General features: G+C 38.7%; 1 protein-coding gene across 1 annotated transcript in view; it reads right to left on the reverse strand.

The window, feature by feature from the left end:
* The window catches only part of SYT9 (synaptotagmin 9), a 212471-nt gene that overhangs the window by 142847 nt on the left and 44004 nt on the right, over positions 1-25620 (reverse strand). The window contains exons 2-3 of the mRNA XM_021005270.2: positions 16795-17143; positions 7630-8176 (exon numbers count right to left, since the gene is read on the reverse strand). Coding sequence (XP_020860929.1) covers positions 7630-8176; positions 16795-17143 — 896 coding nt within the window. The remainder of the gene's footprint in view (positions 1-7629; positions 8177-16794; positions 17144-25620) is intronic.

The raw sequence follows: 25620 nt of genomic DNA on the forward strand, positions 1-25620 counted from the left end.
CCTCTTCAAACTTTAAATCTATGATAATTCCAGTTAATTTACGTTCATTAAGTGCCGACTATGTGCCAGGCACAATGCTACCTGACAATTTGTGTAATGGAATGGGTGTACAAAGATCTAGGGGGCTGTAAATTCTATATTTGTAAGGAATTTAAACCTGGCATTTTAAAAGTAAAGTGAATTCTGGGTAACCCCTTATGAAATTCATTCTTTCTGGTATTATAAGTCATCTCATGCCTACTTATAGTAACTCAGTGAACCCTGTGCTGAGAATAGATGCCCTAAAGGAGGGCCCTGGAGAAGGAAGGAGTTGGAGAGGTGAGCTGGGAAAGAATAGGCACCGAACATTAAAAACCCAAAGGCTGTTTTACCAAAAAGCAGCCGCATCATTTCATGTTGCCTAAAATAGACTCCAAATTTGGCAGGGATTAGAGGGTGATGGTGTCAGAAAAGGCAAACCAGTTTGTTTCAAGGGCATAAAGAACAAGCAGGATTTTTCTTCCTCTGGAGACATTAGTCATCTTTACCCACCATTTTTCTCACTACCTGTTATTATCAATCATTAGAATGAACTAAACACATCTCGGCATGGAAAGGGGGACAAAAGCACCAAATGACAAGTCAGGAAACCTGTTTTTTAGTCCCAGTGCTATCACGAAGCAGCTGTATGACCTTGGATGAATAACTTCCCTTCCCTGGCTCTCACTGTCCTCATCTTTAAAATGTATGGCAATATGTTTAGCTATTCCTTAACTGATGGGAATCTACTTTGTTTCCAATCTTTTTTTTTTTCCTACTGCAAAAAGTGCTGCTATAAATATTGGGTAGATATGGAACTTCTCTTTTTCCTTCTGCCTCCCTGGATTGTTTGCCTAAAAGTGAGATCTCTGGATCAAAACGTATGGACATTTGAGTCTTTTCACTTTTGTGGCATGATTTCTGTTGCTGATATGTGACTCTCCAGTGCCTGTCTCCTGGCCTTTACGTTGGGTATTGTCCATAGTCAGGATGCATTCCTCCCTCACTTCTGCCTCATGAAATCCTTCCCTTCCTCCAAGATAACAATTTACGCACCACCTTCTACATGAAGCTTTTTCTAATCTCCCCATCTGCTACTGTCCTCTTTTCCAAACAAGTATTTAATTACTTTGTATTGACTGTCTTTATAGTTATTCTGTATAGGCATATATACACATATGTATGTATATTTCTGTGTGTATGCACACATGCACACACTTGTCATCTCTGCTGGAATGTAAGCTCCTTATGAAAAGGAATTGTTTCCTTTTTTTTTTTTTTGGTACTATCTCTTTAATAAGATACTTTAGAATTTTGCCAGAAATTAAAGCCAAGCTAACCAGGCTATAATTTGCAGATTCCATTCTTTTCTTTTGAAAATTGGGAGATTCCTCCCACCCCCCTTCTCCTGTTCTAGCTGCATGATCCTAGACAAGTCATCTAACATCCATTTCCCTCAGTTTTCTCATCTGTAAAATGGGGATAATAATAGCACTTCTTGGGGTTATTGTGAGAATCAAATGAGACAGATAATAGTTGTAAAGCACTGAATATAGTGCCTGGCACATAGTAAGTTCTATATAAATGTTCGATATTGTTATTGTTATTATTATTTGGTCTCCCTCTATAATCTTCATGATCTTCCAAAGGTCACTGGCAGTGGTTCAGCAAACACACCCACCATCTCTTTCCGAAGCCTGAGATGCCGTTGGTTTGGGCTTGGTGACTTGAACTCAAGGGAAGCTTGATACCTTCTTATTGACTCCTTACTTACATTAGGTTTTAACTTCTTATTATCCACATTTGTTCTATCATTTCCAGTCCAAATATCATTCCGAAATGCCAAAAATGGCAAAGAGAACAGAAGCACAATGAAAACTGAGTGGGACTGTGTGCTCTGTATGGTTTATTAGACAGACATCTCTTATTACTCCCCACTAGTTTCTGATGTGATAGAATATGAGCTCCTTGAGGATGTGGGCTATTTCATTTTTGTCTTTGGAATGGTTGGACGAGACAGTCCCTAAAGCTGCTTTCAGATTTAGATCCGTGATCCTATGACCTACAGGGGGAAGCCTAGCATAGTGCCTGGCACATAGTAGGTACTTAACAAATGTTGGTTGGTTGATTAATTGCTCTAATCAGGCCACTTTCTTCAGTCCCTCAAAAACAGTATGCTAATTCCTATCATCTGTGATTTTTACAAATGTGTACCCTTTGCCTGGAATGTCATTCCCTTCCCTTACTCCTTTCCTTCCCTGAAATCTACCCATTCTTTAAGGCTTAGTTTATCCACGGGGTCTATCCTTACTATTCCTGCCCAAAGAGATCTCCTCCTTGGAGTTCAATTGTAATCAGCACCACCTGGTTCGGCACTTAATTGTCCCTCTTAATTGTTCTACATGCATCAACTTTGTCTTTTTAACGAATTATTAACTGCTTTAGGTCAGCAACCATATGTAGAAAAAGAGAGCAAAGAGGCAATCCATGGCTTAGAGGGGCTAGTAAGCAAAGATAATTAATTTAGCTAGTTTGTTTTAGTCTTGAGATAATGAAAGGCTTTATGACAATTCCCAAAGTGGAAAAGAGATGACTTGGGGACTGATTGCTTCCTCCTGTAGGTCACAAGATCATGGATCTAAAGCAACTTTAGGGATTGTCTAGTCCAACCCTTCCAAAGATGAGGTCACTGAGGCCCAGTGAGGCTAAATAACTTTTCCAAAGTCATACAGTCAATGTCAGAGGTGGGATTTGAACCCAGGTACACTGAATCTAGAGCTAGTCAGCCTTTTGCTATTTCGCAGCCTGAATAATCACTTCTGCATAATGCCAGAGGCGATTTTTAATGAAGGTGAACTAGATGACTTCTTAGCTCCCTTCCAATGCTAAAATCTGGTCAGTCTGATTCTGAAATTGTCCTTTTAAATAGAGATAAGCAGCTAAAAATCAAGGCTTTCAAACTAGAAAGAATCTGGCTAAAAAAAAAAAAGACACTTCTCCTTTATATTCCGTTGGGCCTTTATATAGCATACCTATATGTAGGACTTGACTTGTATCTGAGAGCACATCTGGCTATTCCCAATTCTCACTTTTATTTCCTTCCCCCTGAAACAAAGAAAGCTAACTATTGATTCCTGAATTACCTCATACTTTCTCCTTTATTTTTGTGAATACTTGTCATCAATAGGAGCAGAAAAACACTAGGGATAAGACTTAACTCAAACATGAGGCAGCTGCTCTCTAGGGGGATTAGGGGAAGTCCTACAACCATTGTCAGAAACAGCAGAGATACCATGTAAACTTTGTGTCATATACTCTTGTGGAACAGGAGCCCTTAGCCATTATCAAAGCAGCAAAGGGTACAATACAGGTGAGGCCCAGGCAGGCATGAAAGCTTAGAACATTGGCATTCCATATTCCATTTGGAACTTGAAGTTGGCTCCATCTTTGAGTTCTTCTACTGTTTTCAGGGGTAGGGAACCTGCAGCCTCAAGGCCATGTGTGGCCTCTAGGTCCTCAAGTGCTGCCCTTTGACTCAATTTAAACTTCAGAGAAAAAAAATCCCCTTAATAAAAGGATTTGTTCTGTAAAACTTGGACTCAGTCAAAAGGCCGCACCCAAGAACCTAGAAGGTTACATGTGGCCTCAAGGCTGCAGGTTTCCACCGGTGGTTTAAGTTCTGGCAACTGAGCCATTTGCTTCCTATAGTCTCAACATACAATTTCAGTCCTCTTCCTATGATATTGAATTCCTGATATACTCTATTATTGCTACTTTAGATGTAAGCTACATATCAATCAACCCTGTTCTGATCAGCCTTGCTCTCCCAGGCTCCCCTAAACTGGTTTACCCTATCTGCTAGACCATTCTTTTTTTTAAATTTTTAAAAATTTTTTTAATTTTTTTTGAGTTTTGACAGTTTTTTAAATCTTTTCTTCTTTTTTATATAAATATATTTATTTTTAGTTTTCAACATTCACTTCCACAAGTTTTTGAGTTCCAAATTTTCACCCCATCTCACCCCTCCCTCCACCCCAAGATGGCATGCATTCTGAATATCCCTTCCCCTAGTCTGTCCTCTCTTCTCTCTCTCCCCCCCTCCTTCTCTTATCCCCTTCCCCTTCTATTTTCCTGTAGGGCAGGATAGACTTCTATACCCCATTCTGCTAGACCTTCTAATGTGCCTTTTGGATATCCTGCCACATTCTTAAACATATCTGCCTTTCAATTTTTCAGCCATTATTCCTTCCTCCTCTTTGTTTTAACTGAAGTTTGGCTTTCTACCAAAGACTCCACATTTCTTGTAATCATCCCTATTGGAGATTTCCATTTCCCCCAATTCTTAGGTCCCAGGAATCTGTATACCTCTTTTTACTCCAGTGCCACCTCATGAACATTCTCTTATCTATATCCCTCAATAGTTTTTACTCCTTTGAAGATCATGTGAATGTCTCTTCTCCTCATTATACCACCTTCTTCTCCTTATCTTTTTTAGTATCATTTATTAATCTCCAGGTCACTCTCCCAACCTTCTCCATAATTATAACACCTGGTTCATGGTCTTATTCTCCACCTCATCTCCTACTCATCAAAGTTCAGGTATTTCCTAGTGATGATAAGACATTCCCTACATGCATAGTATCCTCATATTAGATTGCAATCTTTTTGAAGGAAGGCATTACCTCATTTTAAACTTTGTATCAAGTACATAGCACAGTACCTGGCTCGTAGCATATCCTTAGTAAGTGCATTTTATTCACTGATTGATTGACTGGTCTTACCAAGGTGTAAAGGTTTCAAGAATAGATCAGAAAACAAAACTGTATGTCAGTCATCTGAGGACTAACTTAATTATATACAGAAACAATGCTATTTTGGGTACTTGTACTATTATTCTCCCTCCTCATTCCCCCAACTCTACCTTTGCTTCTTGGATTCCCAAGTGTCCCTTAAAGCCCAACTTAAATACTACCTCCTTCTTTTTCCACTTTGGACTCTAAACAGTCCTTTTCTTGCATCTCTCTAATACATAATGTGTTAATACTACTACTGTCACTGCTCCTGTTGCTGCCGCCGCCACCACCACCACCACCACCACTGTCACCACTGCCACCACCATGGCTGCTTCCACCATTACCACCACTGCCACCACCATGGCTACTGCTGCCATCATCTACTATAGTTATCTGTGTATGTGTAATATTCCTTCTTAGACTGTGAACTCCATGAGGGTAATTATGACCATGTTATACTTTATTTGATTATTTAATAAATGTTCCTTTAAACTGACCTGAATTTCTGGCTAACCCACCCTACTCCCCACTTTAATTCCATCTCAGAACTCCTCTGTCCAATATTGACTTGAGAATCAATATGGCAGAATGGGTTGAGCGTTGGAATCGAAGTCAGAAAGACTTGGGTTTCAACTTCAGACACTTGCACGTTTTTTTAACTGTGGGCAACTCATTTACCTCTCTGAAGTAAAAAGGGGGTAAATTATAGCTATGGTGCCTATCTTATGGATTGGTTGTGGGCACAGATGAGATACTGGATGTAAACCATTCTGCAAACCTTAAGAGGGAACCACTGGAATTGATTTAATTGGGTGTCAAGATCTGCCTCACATACTAGCTGTGTCATATGCTTCAATTTGGGCTTTAGGAAAAACATTTTTGGTAACTATGTGGAATTGGGATTGAAGTGGAGAAATACTTGAGGAAGGGAGATCAATTAGGAGGCTATGATAATAGTCCAGGTGAGAGGTAATAAGTATTCAAACTAGGGTGGTAGCTGTGTGACTGGGGAGAAAGGAGTATATATTGGAGATGTAGTGGGAGAAATGACAGATTGGCCAAACCTGGGATATGAAGAGGCTGCTGAGTAGCTGGATTATAGAGATAACTGGAGGGGAGTAGCTCAGCAGAGAGACCAGAATTGGATGTACAGAACTAGAAATCACTAGAAGGGAGATGGTGATTGAATTCAGGAGAACTAATGAGATCACCAAATGAGATAGTATGGATAGCAAAAAGTACCCAGGACAGAGCCTTGGTCAGGGAGAGGGTGGGGGGAGCACTTATGGTTAGTGTGTACAGTAGAGATGAACCAGTAAAGGAGACTGAGAAAGAGTGGTAAGAAAGAAAGGAGTACCAGAACACACACGTATACATAAAATGGATATAAATACACACATATATGTCAGTCATTATTATCTTCTATAGCTGTTAATTGGTACTTGACCCTTCTCTTTGATGATGAATTATAATTATGTGTTCACCCTTTCCATAATGGTCTTGGTGTCCCTTGAGAAGAGGGGAGAGGAAGGAAGGAGCGATCTTATTGGTTGCTCTTTACCAGTCCTTGCATCTTAGCTAGCCTTAAGTGTATGCTAGAGGTCCTCTCCTTCTGTGCCCCAGATTAATCCTTTCTAAACTTTTGGTATTTGGAAGCATACCCATTTATAGGGAACCTCTTCTCTGTTTCCTTAGCCACATCTTGAAGCTGCTTTTCATAAATAAATTCCCCTAGCACCAATGATATCTTTATAAAGATTGCTTTTCCTATAGCTTTAGCTTCTTAAGGTCCAGCTCTTCATTATTCTAAGGGTTTAACTACTCCTACCCATGTGCCCAAGGATGTAAATCTGACTATGGCTCCTGACCTGACTGTATGAGAACAGCCTTGGGGATTTCATGCTCCTGGAACAGACAGCCCATGCAAGGGTTTCCCATAGATAATAGAGTGCCAGTAGCCGTTTAGCAAAAATGACAGCTATAGAACGAGGGGAGGAGGAAAGCAAAAGCCTACTCTCTACCTGCAAAGGTAGTAGGTAGTATAGATCAGACAAAGGAAGACAGGTTATCTTAGATATTATCCCTACATCCCCGATAACTGCTAATAACTCATTTATTGAATAGATTTCAAGTTCCCACGTCAGGAAAAATCAAAGGAATATTCAGAAATAATGTCCATGTAGAACTCAACATCCTTGAGGGTAGGAGGAACTGCTTCATTTTTGTCTTTCTATCACAAGTAAGTACCACAGCACCTGTCCCCTTTTTTGGGAAGGGAGCTTGTACTTGTGATTTCATCTGTCTAAGGATCTTTCATTGTAAAAACTTTATGCACTAATACAGATGCTTGACATATAATAGTTGCTTAGTAAATGCTTATTGAATCAAACGTGACCACGTTTGGGTGTCTAGAACTCTGTCATCAGTCCAGTTTCTCACTCCCCTCCTCCTGATGATTCAACAAACATTTATTAAGCAACTTCTATGTGGAAGATGAAATAGCCATGAATTAGACTCTGAGAAAGGAACACTTGGGTTCTAGGCCCACCTCTGACACATACTTGTTTTGTATCTCCACAGCCCCTCCCATAAAAAACAAAACAAAATAAAACAAAATAAAAACAATTGCTAGGTGGTAGATAGCGATAGCTTAAACTTTTACAGAACACTGTAGAACACTTGACCTAAGAGACACATCATGGGAGAAAAAGACTGTTGCATGTGACCAACGGTGGCTTTTGCACAGACAACAATCCAGTTTCTGCAATTACCAAGAAGTCCTTCCCCCAACCCCCAAGTGAAGAAATTTTGAACTCACATTGGTGACATATTCGATATCCTTCCAAAGGATACACTCTTGAGGGAAGTCTGCCAAATCTAAGAAATGATCCACAACCACTTGGCCAATTAAATCATGGCGGGAGAACCGGTCAAAGTCATAGACAGAGAAGTGAAGCTTCCTCATGGCAAGGTCATTGTAGGGAACTGGGAATAAAAAAACCTCATCAAAGACTGGGTTTAGTGTCTTTCTGTGGACTTTAGTCTGGTGTTTAGTTTTTCGATCCGGGAGCAAGTAAATCTTAACATAAGGGTCTGACGTCCCAGAAAAGTCTTTTGCTGGCAGGTTGACAGCTTTATGGATCTTCACGATCAGCTGCTCTAAGTCACAGTCATATTTCACAATGAAGTTCAGTTTCCCACAGGCTTTGCTGTTGCTCTTTCTCCCATCATCAGTGTCCACCGACCTCTGCTTATATAACTCAGGTTTAATGCGTCCAATCCCTGTCAGCTGTTCCTGCTTCTGAAGCTGCTGGACATTGAAGTCTGGGTTTGAGAGGTTGAGTTGCCTTCGGATTGAATTATGCCTTAAGTGAAAAGCAAGAGAGAAGGAAATTATGACCTGGTTAGGGAAAGTCTCTTTGCAAACAAACATCTAGGTGTTGCCAAGAGCTGGGAGCAGCTGGATTTTCTTGACCTAAACCTACCAAGGACAAATATATTCTGTGATATGAGAAAGCTATTTCTAGGACATGGGGAGTGGGGGAGGGTGGAAGCAACAGCATACCATTATATTAGAGCTTTTAAAGAGTTAACACCCCTAAAAATCCCTAATTTCTTGTGCCTCTAATCCTAATTCAGTGGAAAAATTTATTTCTAATTTGGAACTGTGGCAAAATATATGAACTAGATCTTGTAGAGAATGGTTCAATACCCTCACCCTCATATTATCGCTTCTTGTTTAATTGAATTGCACAGGTGACTCAGAGAGGGACAATGAAATGTATTAAGTCACAGAGCAAGTAAAAGGAAAAAAATACTAATTTTATGCTCTGCATTTTAGGCACAAGTCTGCCAGAAACAATTTTATGTACTATAATTCTAATATGTATGTATTTCTGTGAAAGAGAGAGAGAGAGAGAGAGAGAGAGAGAGAGAGAGAGAGAGAGAGAGAGAGATCCATAATGGCAATCCTATTCTCCATGTCATCTTTCTCCAATACTTCAGACATATCTCTATCCCAAGGTAATTTGAGGTAACATTTTTTAAGAATCTTGAACAAGGAAAATTTTAAAATACAGTTTAGTGTTAATATTCCAGAATAATAGCAATCATTCATTTCCTTCCTTGACCACTCCCTTCAGAGATTACTAGGGTCTCCTTAACAATCTCTCAGTCTTTTCTTAATGAAAAAGAATGAATCCCACCAAATGCCTTCTGGGAATGGGGAAGGAGGAAGGTGCTTTTAGATAAGTCAATAGCCTAGTCACTTCGAGAGGTGAGTAAGGCAATGATCTTAAGACAAGGGGAAGGGGCAGCTAAGTAGTGCACTGGATGTGGTAGCCTTGGAGTCAGGAGGACCTGAGTTCAAGTCTGGCCTCAGGAGCATGGGCAAGTCACTTAATCCTGATTACTTCAAAAAAACCCAATAACACTGCCCCAAAAAACAAATAAAAAAAATAAGACAAGGATCTACTCTTACTATCCCATTTTCCTAAGGGAACAAACTTGGAAATGTTTTTTAGAAATATTTATTTAGGATTGGAAATTAATATTTCTAGAGAAACTGAAAAGGAGGTTTATGTAATATGCTTCCACCCACAGTGAGGATTAGCACTCAAGTCCCTGACTTCTGGCTAGGTCCATGTCACAGTATACTGCATAGCTGCTAAGATCAGCCTAGGGCTCATTCTACCTGCCTGAATGGAAGACATCTGCTCATACTGAATCATAGGAAATATGCTCTATGTACCATGGTTGAGAAAGTGAATTGTTCCTGACCTGCTTCAGGTCAGTGCCTCAGAAACTCAGCCTAAGAGCTTTCATTTCCTTTTCGAGATAAACAGAAAGGACATTAGCCAGGAAGGTGAGCTATTGGAATACATGGAGGGATTTAGGTAGACAGGATGTTTAATGATATTTACAAATTAAATATTTGCTAATGAAGTCTATTCTTTGGCTTCTTAGCTTGTTGTTCTGATTTTGATATTTTCCTGCAATTTACAGTCCAGGCTGCTTCATATCTCATGGTTGTCCTCTCTTACCAAGAAGTTATAAGTGAGACTTTGGCAGCAAAAAGGCTTTATTCTCATATTCCCTCAGGGAAAACAAAATGCCTTTTTAAAATTTTTTTTTTTTAGTTCTGAGCCTTGTATAGGTTGCTAAAAAAAGTCACCTTATAACTATAAAAATGAGTATAATGAAACAGACCACTAGAAAAATAACTGAAGTTCATGTGAAATTTATCACAGAAGATAAAATATTGGAATTCTAAATGCAACAGGGCTTGCTTTTCACATGCCCAAATTAGCTAACATGGAGGCTCCAAAGTAGGATATGACAGAGACCTGCTTCTGGGAGAAGCCACTACCTCTTTCCATTGGCAAAGCAGCCAGAACAGGCTGCATCTTTAAGCTACCAGACTGGGACAGTCTCACTCTTTCTGGTGGCTTGCAAGGGCTTGAAGGCCCAGTTTACCCACAGCACAGGCACCATTAATTAAGTTGGGTAGGTGGTGGAATCTCCTTTTAAGCTCTGTGAAGCAGGCTTGGAGTTTGGTCTGTTTTGTTTGCCTTTTTCAGTTTTAGGAACAGGCAGAGGAGTCCCAGGCACTTTGGCTTTTCAGGGTTTCCATGCTGGTCTGCCTAGAATCCTGCATCCATGGTTGCCATGGATCCAGTCTGCCAGAGACTCTATTGTCTGGTCTCAAAAAAAGAAAATGACAAACAAAAGCAAACATGACCCCCAGACTGTTTCTTAAGGACCAAGAGTCTAAAGGAGAGGAGGGGAACTTAGCCTCCTCAGCTACCTGAGGTCATGATGCCCATGCTTAGGGTGAACAGGATCTCCAACTCCTCACCCTACACCCCATCCCTAACCTGCCATGACACCAGAAAGAGAGTGAGAGAGTGTGGCAGTTTTTAGAATGCAGCATGTTCTAGCTGCAGACCATGGAAAGAGGGCATCCCACCTATGCAGAAAGGGAACACAGAATGTCTTTTTCCAGAAACAGGTCCTTGGCATCTGCTACATGGTGCCTCCACTTTAGGTGATTTGCACATGCACAAAACAAAGCCCCATTACATATGAAAAACTTCAAAAGTCACGCAAAGCTAGGGCAAAATATACCCTCATACTCAGTAATGTCCATATGAAAGTAGATGTGGATAGAATGAAGAAAACTATTTTGGAAAACACATCTGGAATAAGAAGTGAAGGAAGCCAGAGGTACATAGGATATTCAGAGCCCTCAAGCCTCTGCATCTTGAATTCTTGTTGTATAATGTTGAATGTGGCAAGCGTAGAAGAGCATCACCAAATATGAAACTGACCATATCTTAATAGAAAGGAAAATAATTTTTATTTCTTTCTGCATCATTTCAGAATCAACTGACTTTGAATAGTCGTATCATTGACCAGTTAGAGCAAAGGTAAAAAATCAATAACAGAGGCAGCTAGGTGGTGCAGTGGATAGAGCACTGGCCCTTAAGTCAGGAGTACCTGAGTTCAAATCCGGCCTCAGACCAAAACACTTGACATTTACTAGCTGTGTGACCCTAGGCAAGTCACTTAACCCCAATTGCCTAAAAAAACCTCCAAAAAACAAAAAAAACCACAATAACAAATCAAGTCAAATGAAACAAAATCAAATAACAAAAATCAATAATAGAAATCAATAACAAAAGAAAGGAGAAAAAATTGAGAAGACAAACACATGTGTGATTACAGCAGAGCCAACTGAACTTGTTCAGGCTACTGCCAACTAAGTAAAGGGGGAGGGAATGAACAAAAGCCAACATGCTGACTCTATCATAATTTCTTAGAAAAACTGAGCTGATGTGCAGTTGTCACAAGAAGAAGATAGGGTTCAGAAACTACCACACTTGCAAAGCCTCCACCTCTTTGTCAGGCACAGAGATGTCGTGGTCAAGGATAAAACTGTTTTAGAATGTGATCTCATTTGTAAAACATTATAGAGGCTGATGATGAAACATTGCAAGCAGTTTCATCTCAGAAAATAATTTAAAGAAGAGGAGGGAAAAATGAATCTACAGAGAACATGGCATGAAATCTTGATGTCATTGGGGAAAACCTACATAGCTCAAAGTTTAGGATACAAGTCAATAAAAAGCTCTCTTGTTATAAGTGATGGCAGCGAGAGGCCAGTTGACCCACAAAGCTTCCTCTGTAAGTCAAGGGGGTCTGATTCCAAGCACCTTCTAACCATTATACATAGAATAAAAAAGAGGGAAAATCAAGGGAAATTATGCTTTGTTACAAATTGTTACTAAGTGCGAAGTACACCAGTGTTCCATACAAAGAGGAATAAAGACAGAATACGTAGTTCTCAGATAAGATTCTATGACATCTTATAACATTTACTGTCAGTGATAAGGACACTGGTTTTCATATTATGAAAAGCTTAGTTAAGAATACTAGTACAGATCATGTATAGCCTATATCATATTACATTCTGTCTTGGGGAGGGGGAATATTTAGAACTCAAAGTCTTACAAAAGTGAATGTCAAAAACTAAAAATAAATAAGTGAATTAATTAATTTTTTTTTTAAAGAAAATAATGCTAGTACAGAGATAAATCCAAATTCAGGGAAGTGGATGTGGATACTCATTTACACTGAAATGGTAGCTATTTTAATGATGTTAGCCTCTCTGTGTGTCTCTGTTTCTTTCACACACACACACACTAACCATAAAGAAGTGCAATAAGTAGATAAAAAAGGAATACATCTGTTGACATTTCTATAGTGATCTATTGTCACTGGCAATAATAGTGGCACTTCCACATTTTAATTCCATCACCTCAGGAGCTGATACAGTATCTGAGGAACTGGTAATGAATGGTATTTAAGAACGGAGGGAAGTCTGACCTGACAAAATGCAAACAGAGAAAATGTCTGCTGCAAGTGACAGTTTTGAAGCTACCTGAGAATTGATTTTTCAAGATATTCCAAAGAGGGAGAAAGTCTCAAAGGACAAAAGATCACAGCAGGTACTTCAAAAACAATACTGCCACCAGTAATAATAATAACAACAACAAGACATTGAAAAATATCAGCAGCCACTGACCCATATGCCTACATTTTCTTCTCCATAAAATCATTATGAAGAATGATCTATGCTCAAGAGTATCCAAAATGACAATATGAGTAAAGGACATGTGGGTTTTCTCACATAATTTGATACAGAATACCACATTTTTGGGTCATGCAATTAATTGAGAGGAATAATGAGTGTAATAAGATCCTGCTGTGTTTATTGTTTGTTAATTATATAAAATATATTTGAACCAGCAGAACAAAAAGCTTATTTAAAAATTATTTATTAATTACATAATTTTGTTTATTAAACAAAATTAAAATTATTTATTAATTATATAATTTTGTTTATTAAATGAAATAATTAATATGAAATATATTTGAACCAGTAGAACAAAATAGCCTTAGGAGGACATTTCCTCAAACAAGATATCTCTCATGGATCTGTTTAAGATTATGGACTATTCTGTGACAGATAGGATCATGGAAGGAACTTGGAGTTACGAGAACCTGAGTTTGAATCCTGGCTCTGTCACCTGCTACTTTGGATAAATTACTTAACTTCTCTGGGCCTCAGTTTCATCATCTGTAAAATGAGAGGTTTGGACTAAGTTAAATGGCTTTAAGACTTTTCCAGATTTCATTCTATGACCCTATGAAATAACTTTGATCAACTATCTACTGAATATCAAAGGCAGTATTAAATAGGAAGATATGTTTAAAAAAATTAAAAAAGAGGTCTGCTGGGGTCATAGAAGATGTTTTACATAAAGTCCCAAAGGAAAATGGATCCCCTAGTTAATGATAGGTTTCATAAATATTCCTGTTCATGCACAGATATATAAATACATAGATCAATATCTATGGTCTTATAGATGATAGTAGGTCGATTCCATCAAGCTTCAGATCACCATTGGGCTTCCTCAATGAAACTACTACTATTCCAAAGAAACTGGCCTAGAAATTCATAGGCATGGGGTGGGGGATGATTGGGGTAAATGAATGTGAAGAGTATAATACCAATATTACCATAAGCATTTGGATAGACAGCCCATTGTGTGTGTATGTGTGTGTGTGTGTGTGTGTGTGTGTGTGTATGTGTGCCATGCATACACACCCATATCATATAAATGTAAATACACACACTATATAGTTTGTATACAGCCATTGAGGTAATTTGTTTTGCCTGACTATGCATATTTGTTACAAGAAACTTATTTTTCTTTCTTTTTTTCTTCAATAGAGTGGGATTGAAAGGAAGAGAAAATAGATTTTTGTTAACTTTTAAAAACAGAGGGGTGGGGGTGGTAGGGTAAGAGATGTGAAATGTTTTATGCACTTGCAGATGAGATTGTTGTATGATTAACTTTACTTAACTGTTTTACTTTGTTACAAGGCATCTCACGAAGTAGGGGCAATCAATAAGTCTATGCAATGGAAAAATAAAACATATCAATAAAACTGTTTTCAAAAATAAAAGAACCAGGAGAAGTCTTCCAGTATGGTGGGTGAATCCTCTTTGGAGAATTTATTCATAGTCTTGGATAAGAATCATGTAGGATGAGAAGGCATGAAGGCATTGCAATGTGTACCAGTGGAAGGAGCACCCACATCCATGAGATTAGAGAAGTATTTAAATGTTGAGGTTGGAGCTATGAAAATTTTTAGCGTATTCAATGATGAACAGCCATATATTAAATATCTATTTGATGTAAAATACTCCAGTAGGGGAAAATGCAAAGATAATTCAAACATAGCCCATGACCTCATAGACAATAGGGAACTTTCTAACCCAGTCAGAAAGACCTAGGTCCAAATTCATCCTTAGACCCTTCCTAGTTGTGTGACTCTGGGCAAGTCACTTAAGTATTGTCTATCTTAATTTCCTCATCTGTCAAGGGAGGCTAATTATAGCACCTAATTCCTAGATTTTTCATTAGGATAAAATGAGGTATTGTTTGTAAAGTGTTTTGTAAAACTTAAGCACCATATAAATCTTAGTTATTATTATTTTTACCTTATAACTTAGTGGAGGAAATGCAACACACACAGTAATAAAAGCTAATATCTAATACATATGCAATAGTGCTACAACAGCTATTGTATTGAAGACAATATAAGAATATATGAGAGGTAACAGGTACTATGTGATGTCTGTCTGAGAAAGAAAAGAGCATTTCTAAGTTGAGGGAATGAGGGAAGCCTTCCTGGAAGAGTCAGCGCTTAAGCTGGGTTTTGAAGGATGAATAGGATTTTAAATGGTGAAGAATAAGATTGGGGTAGAGATCAAGGTTTTTCACATATAGGTAAAGGTATAAAACATGTCACCGAAATGAGAAAATGCAATGTATACATGAAAAACACCAAAGTATTCAATTTGGCTAGAACACAATGCATTTGGAAAGGTTTGTTGTGAGGTGAGGCCCAGGCTGTAAAAGGTCAGGTTTGTAGAGGCCTAGGTTTGTTGAATTATGTCCTTTTGTTGCCAAGATTGACACATCTGGTCTGCAAGGAGGAGCTGGGGATTCTGCCTTCTGAGACTGTAAGCTACGCACAACCATAGGAGTAATTTTGGCACCTTTCAAATAGGATAAGATTTTCTCTATTCTTTAATCACGTTTAAAAAAAAAATCTAAAGACAGTAAGGGGGAATGGCTTGTATTTATAAAGCAGGGAAAATGTTTGATCCATTTCTGAGACTTTTAATTATATATTTTAAAAATAATAAAATGTTGACTTTTTTTTTCAAACCGTTCTTCCTGCTGATCACTAACAGTTTGTCTCAGCTGCACAACAAAGGCATAATTACGTAGGTGTTAACTTATGCTTGTCACACCTCTTCTAGATATTCGAGGTAACAGGCAGACTGCATTCCATTCATATGCTGTCTTGTAGCTAAAATGCCAAGGTTTTAGTAAAAATGGTCAAGTTAGAAAGTTACTGCTTAGACAATCTTTGAAATCTTTGTTGAGAATTCTTGGGAGCCAAAAGCTTCTGGGTAACATGTGAATCACAGGTGAGAAATGTAGTATTTCTGGAGCTAGAGCTGACTTCTTTCAATAGTCAAGGTCAATAAAACATTCGGTCACCTTGTGTATGTCTGTTAGCACAGTGGTAGTCCTCATGACCCACATACAGACACAGTTCTTCAAAACCCCCTTGACCGTGCATCCTTGCAGTGTAATATGTATATCCATGATGATAATCACATCTTATATACCAACAATACATTGTTGAAGATGAACAAAGATTCTAAGACCTTGACAAGTCTTCACCAAAGTCAACATGTGCCTTGTCATTTAATTAGTTCACTACAAACTGGGGCACAGGACAATATAGTGAAAATAACATTGGGAAATAAGGTGAGGGATCAAAGAATGAAAGAAATCAAAAGCTCTAGATATTTCACACTTGAACATCACAAACATGTTCTTCGAGAAAAGTCAGAAGACTGGATGTAGAGAGCATAGAACACCATTGAAATAAGTTTGCTATGTCTTGAGACAAGGAATGACTAGTCACAGCTATAAGGTCCTTTCAGAATTATCTGTCTGTGTGCAATCATCTCGCCAAGCAGAGAAAACAAAGGTCAACTATAAATATCCAATTAGAAGAAAAGATGAAGATAAGAAGACACTGCACATGATTTCAGCAGCTCTAGGGAAATCTATTTAAAGGAAGTGTTGACTGAAAAAAAAGAAATGGACAAAAGTGAAGATTTTGATTCTGAATATTATTATTTCTAAGGAAAACATTTCTCAGGATAAACAGCCCCTCTGACTACAGACTGAATGCTCTTTCCACTGTATCCCTACCTCTCCCATTCCTGTGGATCACTCTTTCCGAAATCCCACGCCCATCCCACTGGAGGATCCCTGTGGCCCCCTCTGGTAGACAGACAGACAGACAGACAGACAGCACTACTGACCGGGCAGATGGGGTGGGCTCTGTCACTTGCCGTTGCATGCGGGCCCCATGTACACAATTCTCCTTGTTTTCTGCTTGAGAAGCTAAGGGGATGTCGGGAGATGTGTGGCTGATCTTCATGGCGGCATCGGGATACAGCGAGGGCTGCTCCTGGTAGTCCTCACTGTACTCTGGGTCATTGGTCTCGGTTTCTGTGTAATTCAGGGGCTCCTGGTTGTCTTTGCTTCCCGAGAACAGGCCTCGTTCTCTCCAGGGGATCCAGCAGAGCTTCCAGGACACAAATAGAGATACACTGAAGAGGGCCAACCCACAGGCTGTGACAACTAGAGACAGCAAACTCACTGAGATGTCTAAAAGGGAGGAAAACCGCAAGACCAGCATTAATGGAATATCTACTTCATTCATCCATTGTTTCAACAAGTATTTACTATGCACCAACTATATGCCAGGCTCTTTGCTAGTCTGTGGGGACAGAGATAAAAACAACAACAACAACAAAATAAGCCCTGCCCTCAAGGAGCTTACATTCTTTTGGGAGAAATGAAATATACCTATACAAGTAAACAAAATATATACAAAGGAAATATGAGTAATTTCCTGGGGGTGGGGTGGCATGGAGACTAGCAACTGGGGACCTTTTCTAGAAAGTGGCAATTGATCAGAGTTCTGTTCTGTAGAAAGTACTCCAAAGGAGCTATTGGTGAAGATTTAATAAATATTGTTCCCAACAGACCCTCAGTAGAAGAATCAGGGAACCACTGGGGCATGTGTTACCCAACTACAAGGTTAATATGCCTCATTTTCAATTTCATTCATTTCTGGAACATGGGAAAACACATGAGAATGTGGACCCACATGGAAGGAGACATATCTATAATAAGATTTGGGTCCCTTTCTTTCTTAAGGTGTGCTGGATCTGGAGGTCTAGCCAATTTCCCCTTGGTTTCCTTCATTGTAGGCAGCGATGAAGCCCTTTGGCCAGTAGAGTAAAGGTTTATGGGAGGCATGTGGGGAATTGCTGGTCCATAGTATTAGGGAAGGTGGGCAGGTTTTCTGAATTCATTTAACTCAGAAGCTAACATTTCTCTCCCTACTGCTCTGAGATCAGAAGATGAATTGAGCCCACTGAAGAACAATGAATCACTCATTCACTCAAGTCAACTTGTCCAACAGTTTTGTCACCCTGCTGACCTGGGACACTGATACAGAAGCTATGCTTAGTGAGGAATTAGGGGAAAAGCCAACAGAGATTGGGGTAATTTCCTCATTTTTCCTCTGCTTAAAAGAGCGGAGAAATTAAGTTCAAATCTCTAGAGATGTCTGTGGCCTGAATGAGACCACAGTGGTTAAGTCACCAGTGTCCACAGCAGGCCTGGGTAGGCTGAAGAAGTGGTATGCTGGTTTGGAATGTAGACCTGCATTGGAACAGTTCCCTTCCCTTCACCTACCATAGGGAGCACACTTATTCTCCTTTCTTTTACTTTTTTCTCTTCCAGTTACCCTGACCCCATAAAGGGATTTTGCTTTAGATTTCTGGCTACAATCCTTGTGAAATCCAGCTTATATGTGTGAGTTTATTTCTTAAATGTTCTAATCAGTTTGGCTGTATAATTCCAAGTCCTTTCGAAACCCTGTTTCTATGGCATCCTGAGAACAAAGCTGGCTGATAAAGGGGACTTTTGTATGTAATTTGTTGGCAATGTACCTACCGGCCACTGGACACATGAGCTGGTAGAATGTACACTGAATCTGAGATCTGATGACCTGAGTTTGAAGACCAGCATTGTCCCTTACTAGCTGTGTGATCTTAGCTAAGTGGTTTAACTGCTGTGGGCTTCATTTGGTAAAATGCAGTGGTTGGATAAGGTTATCTTGGGGTCCCTTTCAGTTCTAAATCTGTGATCTCAGTACTGCCCTTGTCTCACTGGAGCTCTGTTTTGCTTTGTTTGTCTAACCTCATTTCTTTAAGCCTCTTCTTATATCCAGGACTTACCAGTAGTAAGCTTATGCTTTTGATTCCTCATTCCTTCATTACCAGCCATTCTCTCCTATAACTTCCTTAGTTTAGCTCCTTTCTTCTCAGATGGATTCCTATCCTCCTCTCCAAATGTCCTGATAAATCTGGAGAGATGCTGTTCTCCTCACCCACTCCCCCTCTTCAAAAGACCTTTCAGAGTCATCACTGATGGTCACCCAACTGAGAAAATTCTTTCTTTGATAATACCCTCTAACCTGATGTTGGCATGTGGGAGAGAGAGAAGAGAGAGAGAGAGAGAGAGAGAGAGAGAGAGAGAGACAGAGAGGGAGAGGGAGAGGGAGAGGGAGAGAGGAGAGAGAGAGAGAGAGAGAGAGAGAGAGAGAGAGAGGAGAGAGAGAGAGGGAGAGGGAGGGAGGGAGGAGGGAGAGGGAGGAGGGAGGGAGGGAGGAGAGGGAGGGAGGGAGGAGGGAGGGAGGAGGAGAGGGAGGGAGGGAGGGAGAGAGAGAGGAGAGAGAAGAGAGAGAGAGAGAGAGAGAGAGAGAGAGAGAGACACACACACAGAGAGAGAGAGAGAGAGAGAGAGACAGAGAGGGAGAGAGAGGAGCAAGATTCCATGCCTGGGAAGCCACATGAATAGGAGTCAAGAATGACAGGCCTTATTCTTTGCCTGCAGCCAGCTGGGGCCTGAAGGTTCGGCTCATCACAGGCTCTGGGATGAATACAGAAACCTCAGAGACTTGGGATTCACAGCTTAGGTGGCTCAGCACTAAGTCAGGTCCTTCCTTGAATCAGGCTTTCATCTTTTCTACAGAGGCACAAAGCATAGGGGGTTGCTACCAGCCCTCTGTGAATTACACCAAGAAGATTCTGCTGTCTGATGACCCAATGAAGCTAGAGGGTTCTCATGGAAGATTTCTTAATTAAGGACTGAGTAGAGAAGTTATGTCCAACCAAACTGGGAGGATACTTCTCTCTTTTTTCTCTTGTTATTCTTTACTCATCTTCCTAATTATGCGGTGTGTGTGTGTGTATGTGTGTGTGTGTGTGTGTGTGTGTGTGTGTGTGGTGTCTGACTTGGATAGATAACAACACCCCTCATTCACTGAGAGTTTCCTTACCCATCAATCTCAGCTCCTCAGAATACTATATAAAACCACATAGGAAGCAAAGAAAAATCTCTGAGCAGCCAAAGTAGATATCTTAAAATCTATACAATAAACCCCACATATTTTAACTCAAAGAAGAGTCCTTTAGGTCTCACTTAATGCCAGTTGCCCCTTAGTTTACCAACAATTCTAATAGGATGGCTTATCTGTTTTCCCTGCCCATAGCTTACACAAAGCACTAAGTTAGAAATTAAGATGGAAGTGAAGGAAGCACATTAGGCAGAGTCACTGACTGCAAGAAGTGAAAGCTGATAAGCCAGCAGGGAACAAGACTCCAAGAAAATAGAAATAATAAAAAAAAAGCAGTGATCCAGGGTTATTTTTGCATAGGGCTAATACCTCTGTACATTGGTTGGCATTCCCAACAATTATTATGAACTGATGTTCATAATAATGATACAGTCATCACATTAGATTTTGTTCAGAATTCTGAACAAGTCAAGGAAGTATGAGATACATTTTTAGAAAGATTTCTATCTAACATGGCTCAATTTAAAAAGTAGTATTTAAAAGGATAAGCACTAGTTATCTGGAAAACTCCTTTATGTGAACTGACCTATCCTCAATGATGCTGCATCAATGGCGTTCTGCTGTAGTTAGCAGCAAAGTAGTCATCCTGGACTCTTATTGTTTAGAATGGTCACTTGGGTTAATGGAGAGAATCTAGGTTCCTGAGTATTGTGAAACAAGACTGCCTGCAAATGTCATGAGGTTGAGGAGATTGCTGAAGTACAGATACAGAGAGAGACTAATTGCTGTCTTCTTCCCCAAAGTGCGCTGGAGAGGAGAGCATTCTCATTTTCTTCTTTTTTCTCCGATCTAGAGGGGAAAGGTGAGTAGCTTAGGCCTAGATCTTATAGTGAGGACAGTGAACCTTGGGGAAAAGGAAGCATTTGTCATGCTCTTAAACCCAAGTCTCAGTGATTTCTTATGAACTTGACAGATGATCTTGAGATATGTGTGTATGTGTGTATATACACACGCACATACCCCTACACATAATTAAATTGTATAGGATCGTATAAATTAATGTAGACATAATCACGCATGTTGTATTTTACATTATATATTATAGAATTATGTGTAAATAATTCTATAATATAATAATAATTTAATTATAATTATATAAGTAATATGTAATTATAATTAAATTATATGCACACATTAATTAATTAAATTAAATGACACATTCATATATAATTAAACTCATATATTATATGTTATTTTTATATGTTTATATATATATATATATATATATATATATAGAGAGAGAGAGAGAGAGAGAGAGAGAGTTACATATAGGTAGGATTGGAAATTAGATCATTTAATTAAATTCAACAAACATTTATTAATTACCTGCTATGTTCATAGAAGTAAAGGTACAAAGAAAAGACAAAATACCATATTCCCTGCCTGCAAGAAACTACTGTTCATAGAGATTAGGGTGAAGATACAATAAAGCTAAGTAGACACAAGGTATTTAGAAAGTAATAGGGTGCAGTTACAAGAGGTAGAGCATGCTAGCAACTGCAGTGTATGTATATGGAGAAGGCAGGAAGGCCCTCACATAGGAAGAGGCACCTGACCTATGCTTTCTAGTAAGAAGGGTGGAAATGAGGAAGGAGTATATTCTGGACATGGGGTGGGGGTGGGGACAGCCACGTCCCCAAAGGCACAGAGGTAGAAGATGGACTGTCAAGTAAAGGGAACATCTGATTGGCCAGCTACAACTGCCATCAGTGACCACAGATAGTCTCCTGTTGGTGTGACGATAGATGACTTCCATTTGTCCTCTGTGCATTGGTTCCCCTGATTGAATAATATTAACAACACTTCACCTTTATGTACAGCTTTACAGATAGAAGGTGCTTTACAGCTATCATTTCTCTGTCCCTTCACAAGAAGCCCATGAGGGAGCTGGTGAAATAATAATTAGGTTTTATTAAAATTAACAGGCATTTTAAGTACCAAGGATTAGCAAGCATTACTATGAACCCACAGCGTTACCTTACTCAATGCTTTAATACTGATGTAAACATAGCACTCTACTGGGCTCGGTCTAAATATCTGTTTCCTAATACACTCCACAAGGCCATGGGCTTGTGGCTGCAGAATCTTGATGATGAGTATTTATTGCCTTTTTTTTTTTAAAGGAATAAAGAAAGGCAGCCCACAGATCCTCTTGCCAGTATGCTGCCCAGAACAGTCACATGAATCTAAGCCTAGTCATTATTTACTTTGCCTAAAATCAGAATTTGGAGAGTGCCTAAAACAACACCTTTTTAGGGGAAGAGATTCTATAACCACATTGTGACAATAGTTACCCCACCTGCCTTGGTGGATACAACAGCTGAGAAAAGTGATTTGCCTGAGGATGCTCATTGGGTGCTGAAAGATCTGTGATTTATTTATAGCCCTCAGTGTCTAATCCTTTGCTAACCATGTTACTTCTGCTGCATACACATGGTGCCCTAACTGGGAAGATATTTGGAAACAAGGCAGCTGAAAGGGATGGATCAAAAAGAAGTGACCTCAGAATGACTGGGTTTTAGGAAAATGCCACAGAAGACAAAAATATGATTATTATATTTCAGAGAAATGTTCCAGAAACACAGTGACATTGGTAATAGAAAGCACCTACAGAATGATGAGGTAGCGCAATGATTATTACTTCCATTTTATGTGTGAGGAAGTACAGAGAATAAGAGATTTGCTCACGGTCACAGAGCTAAGCCTGGATTCCCTGACTCTAGTCCTAGGGCTTTCTCCAGTAGAAGATACCGTACTTCTTGTCAGTGTTTTATACAAAAATCAGGAATGATCAGAATTGGAAGGGACATCAGAGGTCGGCTCCCTCAGTTTACAATTGAGGAAACACAAGACAAGGAAGGTTAAGAGAATTGGCTGAAGTCATTTAATATTAGAGGCAGGACTCAAACCTTCATCTTCTGATATCAAAATAAGAGGTCTTTCTACTGTAAATGTGGCATATTTCAATGACCTCAGAATAAGTTTTTCCAGCAGATTTACGTGTGTTATTTGAAAGGAAGAGGTGAAAATTTAAGAATCCAAAGAGTTCAAAGAATTCAGAGGAAAAAAAAATCTCCAAAGAGAGCAAGAGCTTCCAGAATTGAAGCAATAAGCATTTAGCATAACCAAAGCATCTAGATGGCATAGAGCATAAGCATGCTGGATTGAGGGTCAAGAAAATCTGAATTCAAGTGCTGCCCCAGATAATTATTAGCTAGCTGTGTGAACGTGGGCAAGTCACTTAGTTTCAGCCTGAGTTTTCAAGTCTATAAAATGGATGCAATGATAATACCTATCTCTCAAAGCTCTCGTGAAGGAATAACATTGGAAGTGCTTTGCATACTGTGAAATGTGACACAAATGGATTACTACTACTACTGCTACTAAAACTGAGATTAGCTACTTGGTATCTTTTGTCCTCCGTTAAAGTCCTAATATGTGCCTTATATTCTTGTGCAGGTGCCCTTAGATTCTGAATATCTCTCTAAGTAGACTGAAAACTCAATAAGTCTAACTGTTTTGGAAAGGTTGTCCAGCTATGGACTAGCCCAGCTAAGTTCGGAAAAACTCATTACCAAAAAACTTGCCCATAATGCAATGAAAATGTCAGTCACAACAACTCATAAAATAACATATTAAGATGAAGAAGTGATGGGATCCGTGTATTTTAGAATTTAACCACAGTGAAGAAATCACAGCTCTTTTGAATGATATGAATGTAAAAGCCATTATAATATTGTATTACTTAAACTACTTAAGGTAACAGAAGGGATTCCAGATAAATAAAACCAAAGAAAGTGAATAGGGGAAAGATTGACACCAATCCCCAAGAAAAGTCCTAAATTTATCTGGGGTGGGAAAGTGGGAATAAGATCTGGATTTAGAAATTTATACAATTGATAGCAAGAAACATAAATATAGCTGTGTTCTTTTGTTAAGTTTGGTTTAATAATGGAAATGGTAAAATAATACAGTTTATATTACCTTAAGATAAATGAAAAAAAATTAACAAAGAATGGCAAAAGTCAAATATAATCATCATAATGGAAACTATAAACCGATCAAACTACACAATGAAAAGGAAAAGGGTGACAATGAATTAAAAAATAGAATTGGACAGTGTATTTCCTACAGGAAACACTTAGTCTAGAAAGATCTACAGAGACATAAATGGAAAGATTGAATCAAAAGGCATCATGCTGCATCTATCTCAAGAACATTGAGGGTGGCATTGATAATTTCTGACAAAGCTGAATTAATTCCTGAAAGCATTAAGAGAAATAAACAGGGCCATTATAATATGCGTAAAGGCATCATTCAAAATGAAAGCCTATCAATTTAAAATATGCATATGACAAATTATGCAGCAGTCAAACTTATAAAGGAAAAGCTCATGGTCTTTGCAGAAGAAAAATAATTGATAATGAAGAATAATAAGAACTTTCAATATTCTAAGATGAGAAAATAAACATCAAAGATAAAAAAGAAGTCATGATCTTGAACACCAATGAACAAAGTGTGTTTAATAGACAATAATAATAACACATATGTATACATAGTGCTTTAAGGTTTGTAACATACTTTACATATTTATCTCATTTGATCTTCACAAAGACCCTGGGAAGTCAGTACTATTATTATCCTCATTTTGTAGATGAAGAGAGTTTCAGAAAGATTTCTAAGTGTCTGAGGCAGTATTCAAGCTCAGGCCTCCCAAATCCAACACTCTATCTACAATTCTACCTTGTTGCTTAAACAAGGAACATACATTTTTTTTCCTAATTGAACATGTAATGTGTGTAATTACTCAATTCTTATTCATAGGGAAGCCATTTGAAATTTGAAAGTAGAAATCTTATATGCTACATTTAAAAACTATATTCAGTAAAACTAGAAGTTTATAATAACACAAACAAAAATATGTCTAGAAGAATAAAGATATCATAACACCAACCAAAGGTTTTATGAAAGATAATTACAGCATAGATACTATATGCAGCTAGGTGGTGCAGTGGATAGAGTATTGGGCCTGGAGTCAGGAAAATATGAATTCAATTCTAGCCTCAGACACTTACTTAGCTGTGTAACCTGGGCAAGTCACTTAATAACTGTTTGCCTCAGTTTCCTTATCTGTAAATGGAAATAATTATAGCACCCATCTCCCAGGGTTGTTGTGAGGGTCAAATGAGATAGTAATAGTAAAGCATGTAGCACAGAGCCTGGCACATAGTAAGTGCTATATAAATGTTAGCCACTATTAGCTATTTTCACATTGGAATCTATGGAATGCAGCTAAAGTGGTTTTTAGAGGCAAATTCATAGTGCTAGGTAACTAAATTAATAAAAGAGAAAAACAAAATCAGTGGGTTCAGTCTACATTTAAAAAGAACTTAGAAAAGGAACAAGAAAAATACAACAGAGGAAAACAGGAAAAGAGAAATTATCATTATCAAGGTAAGGATTAATCAGATAAAAAATAAAAGAACAATTGCAATTATAACTTATAAATTATTAATTAAATCATGCTTGTTTTAAACCAGTAAAATTGGTAAACAATGAACAAACAGCCAAAAGATTAGAGAAAGAAACAGAACCAAAACTGGAAATAAAAAAGAAGAGATCATGATGAAGGCTAAGGTACTTAGGAAAAATA

This window comes from Phascolarctos cinereus, unplaced genomic scaffold, assembly GCF_003287225.1.
Source record: "Phascolarctos cinereus isolate Bilbo 61053 unplaced genomic scaffold, phaCin_HiC Scaffold_9;HRSCAF=440, whole genome shotgun sequence".
Lineage (NCBI taxonomy): Eukaryota > Metazoa > Chordata > Mammalia > Diprotodontia > Phascolarctidae > Phascolarctos > Phascolarctos cinereus.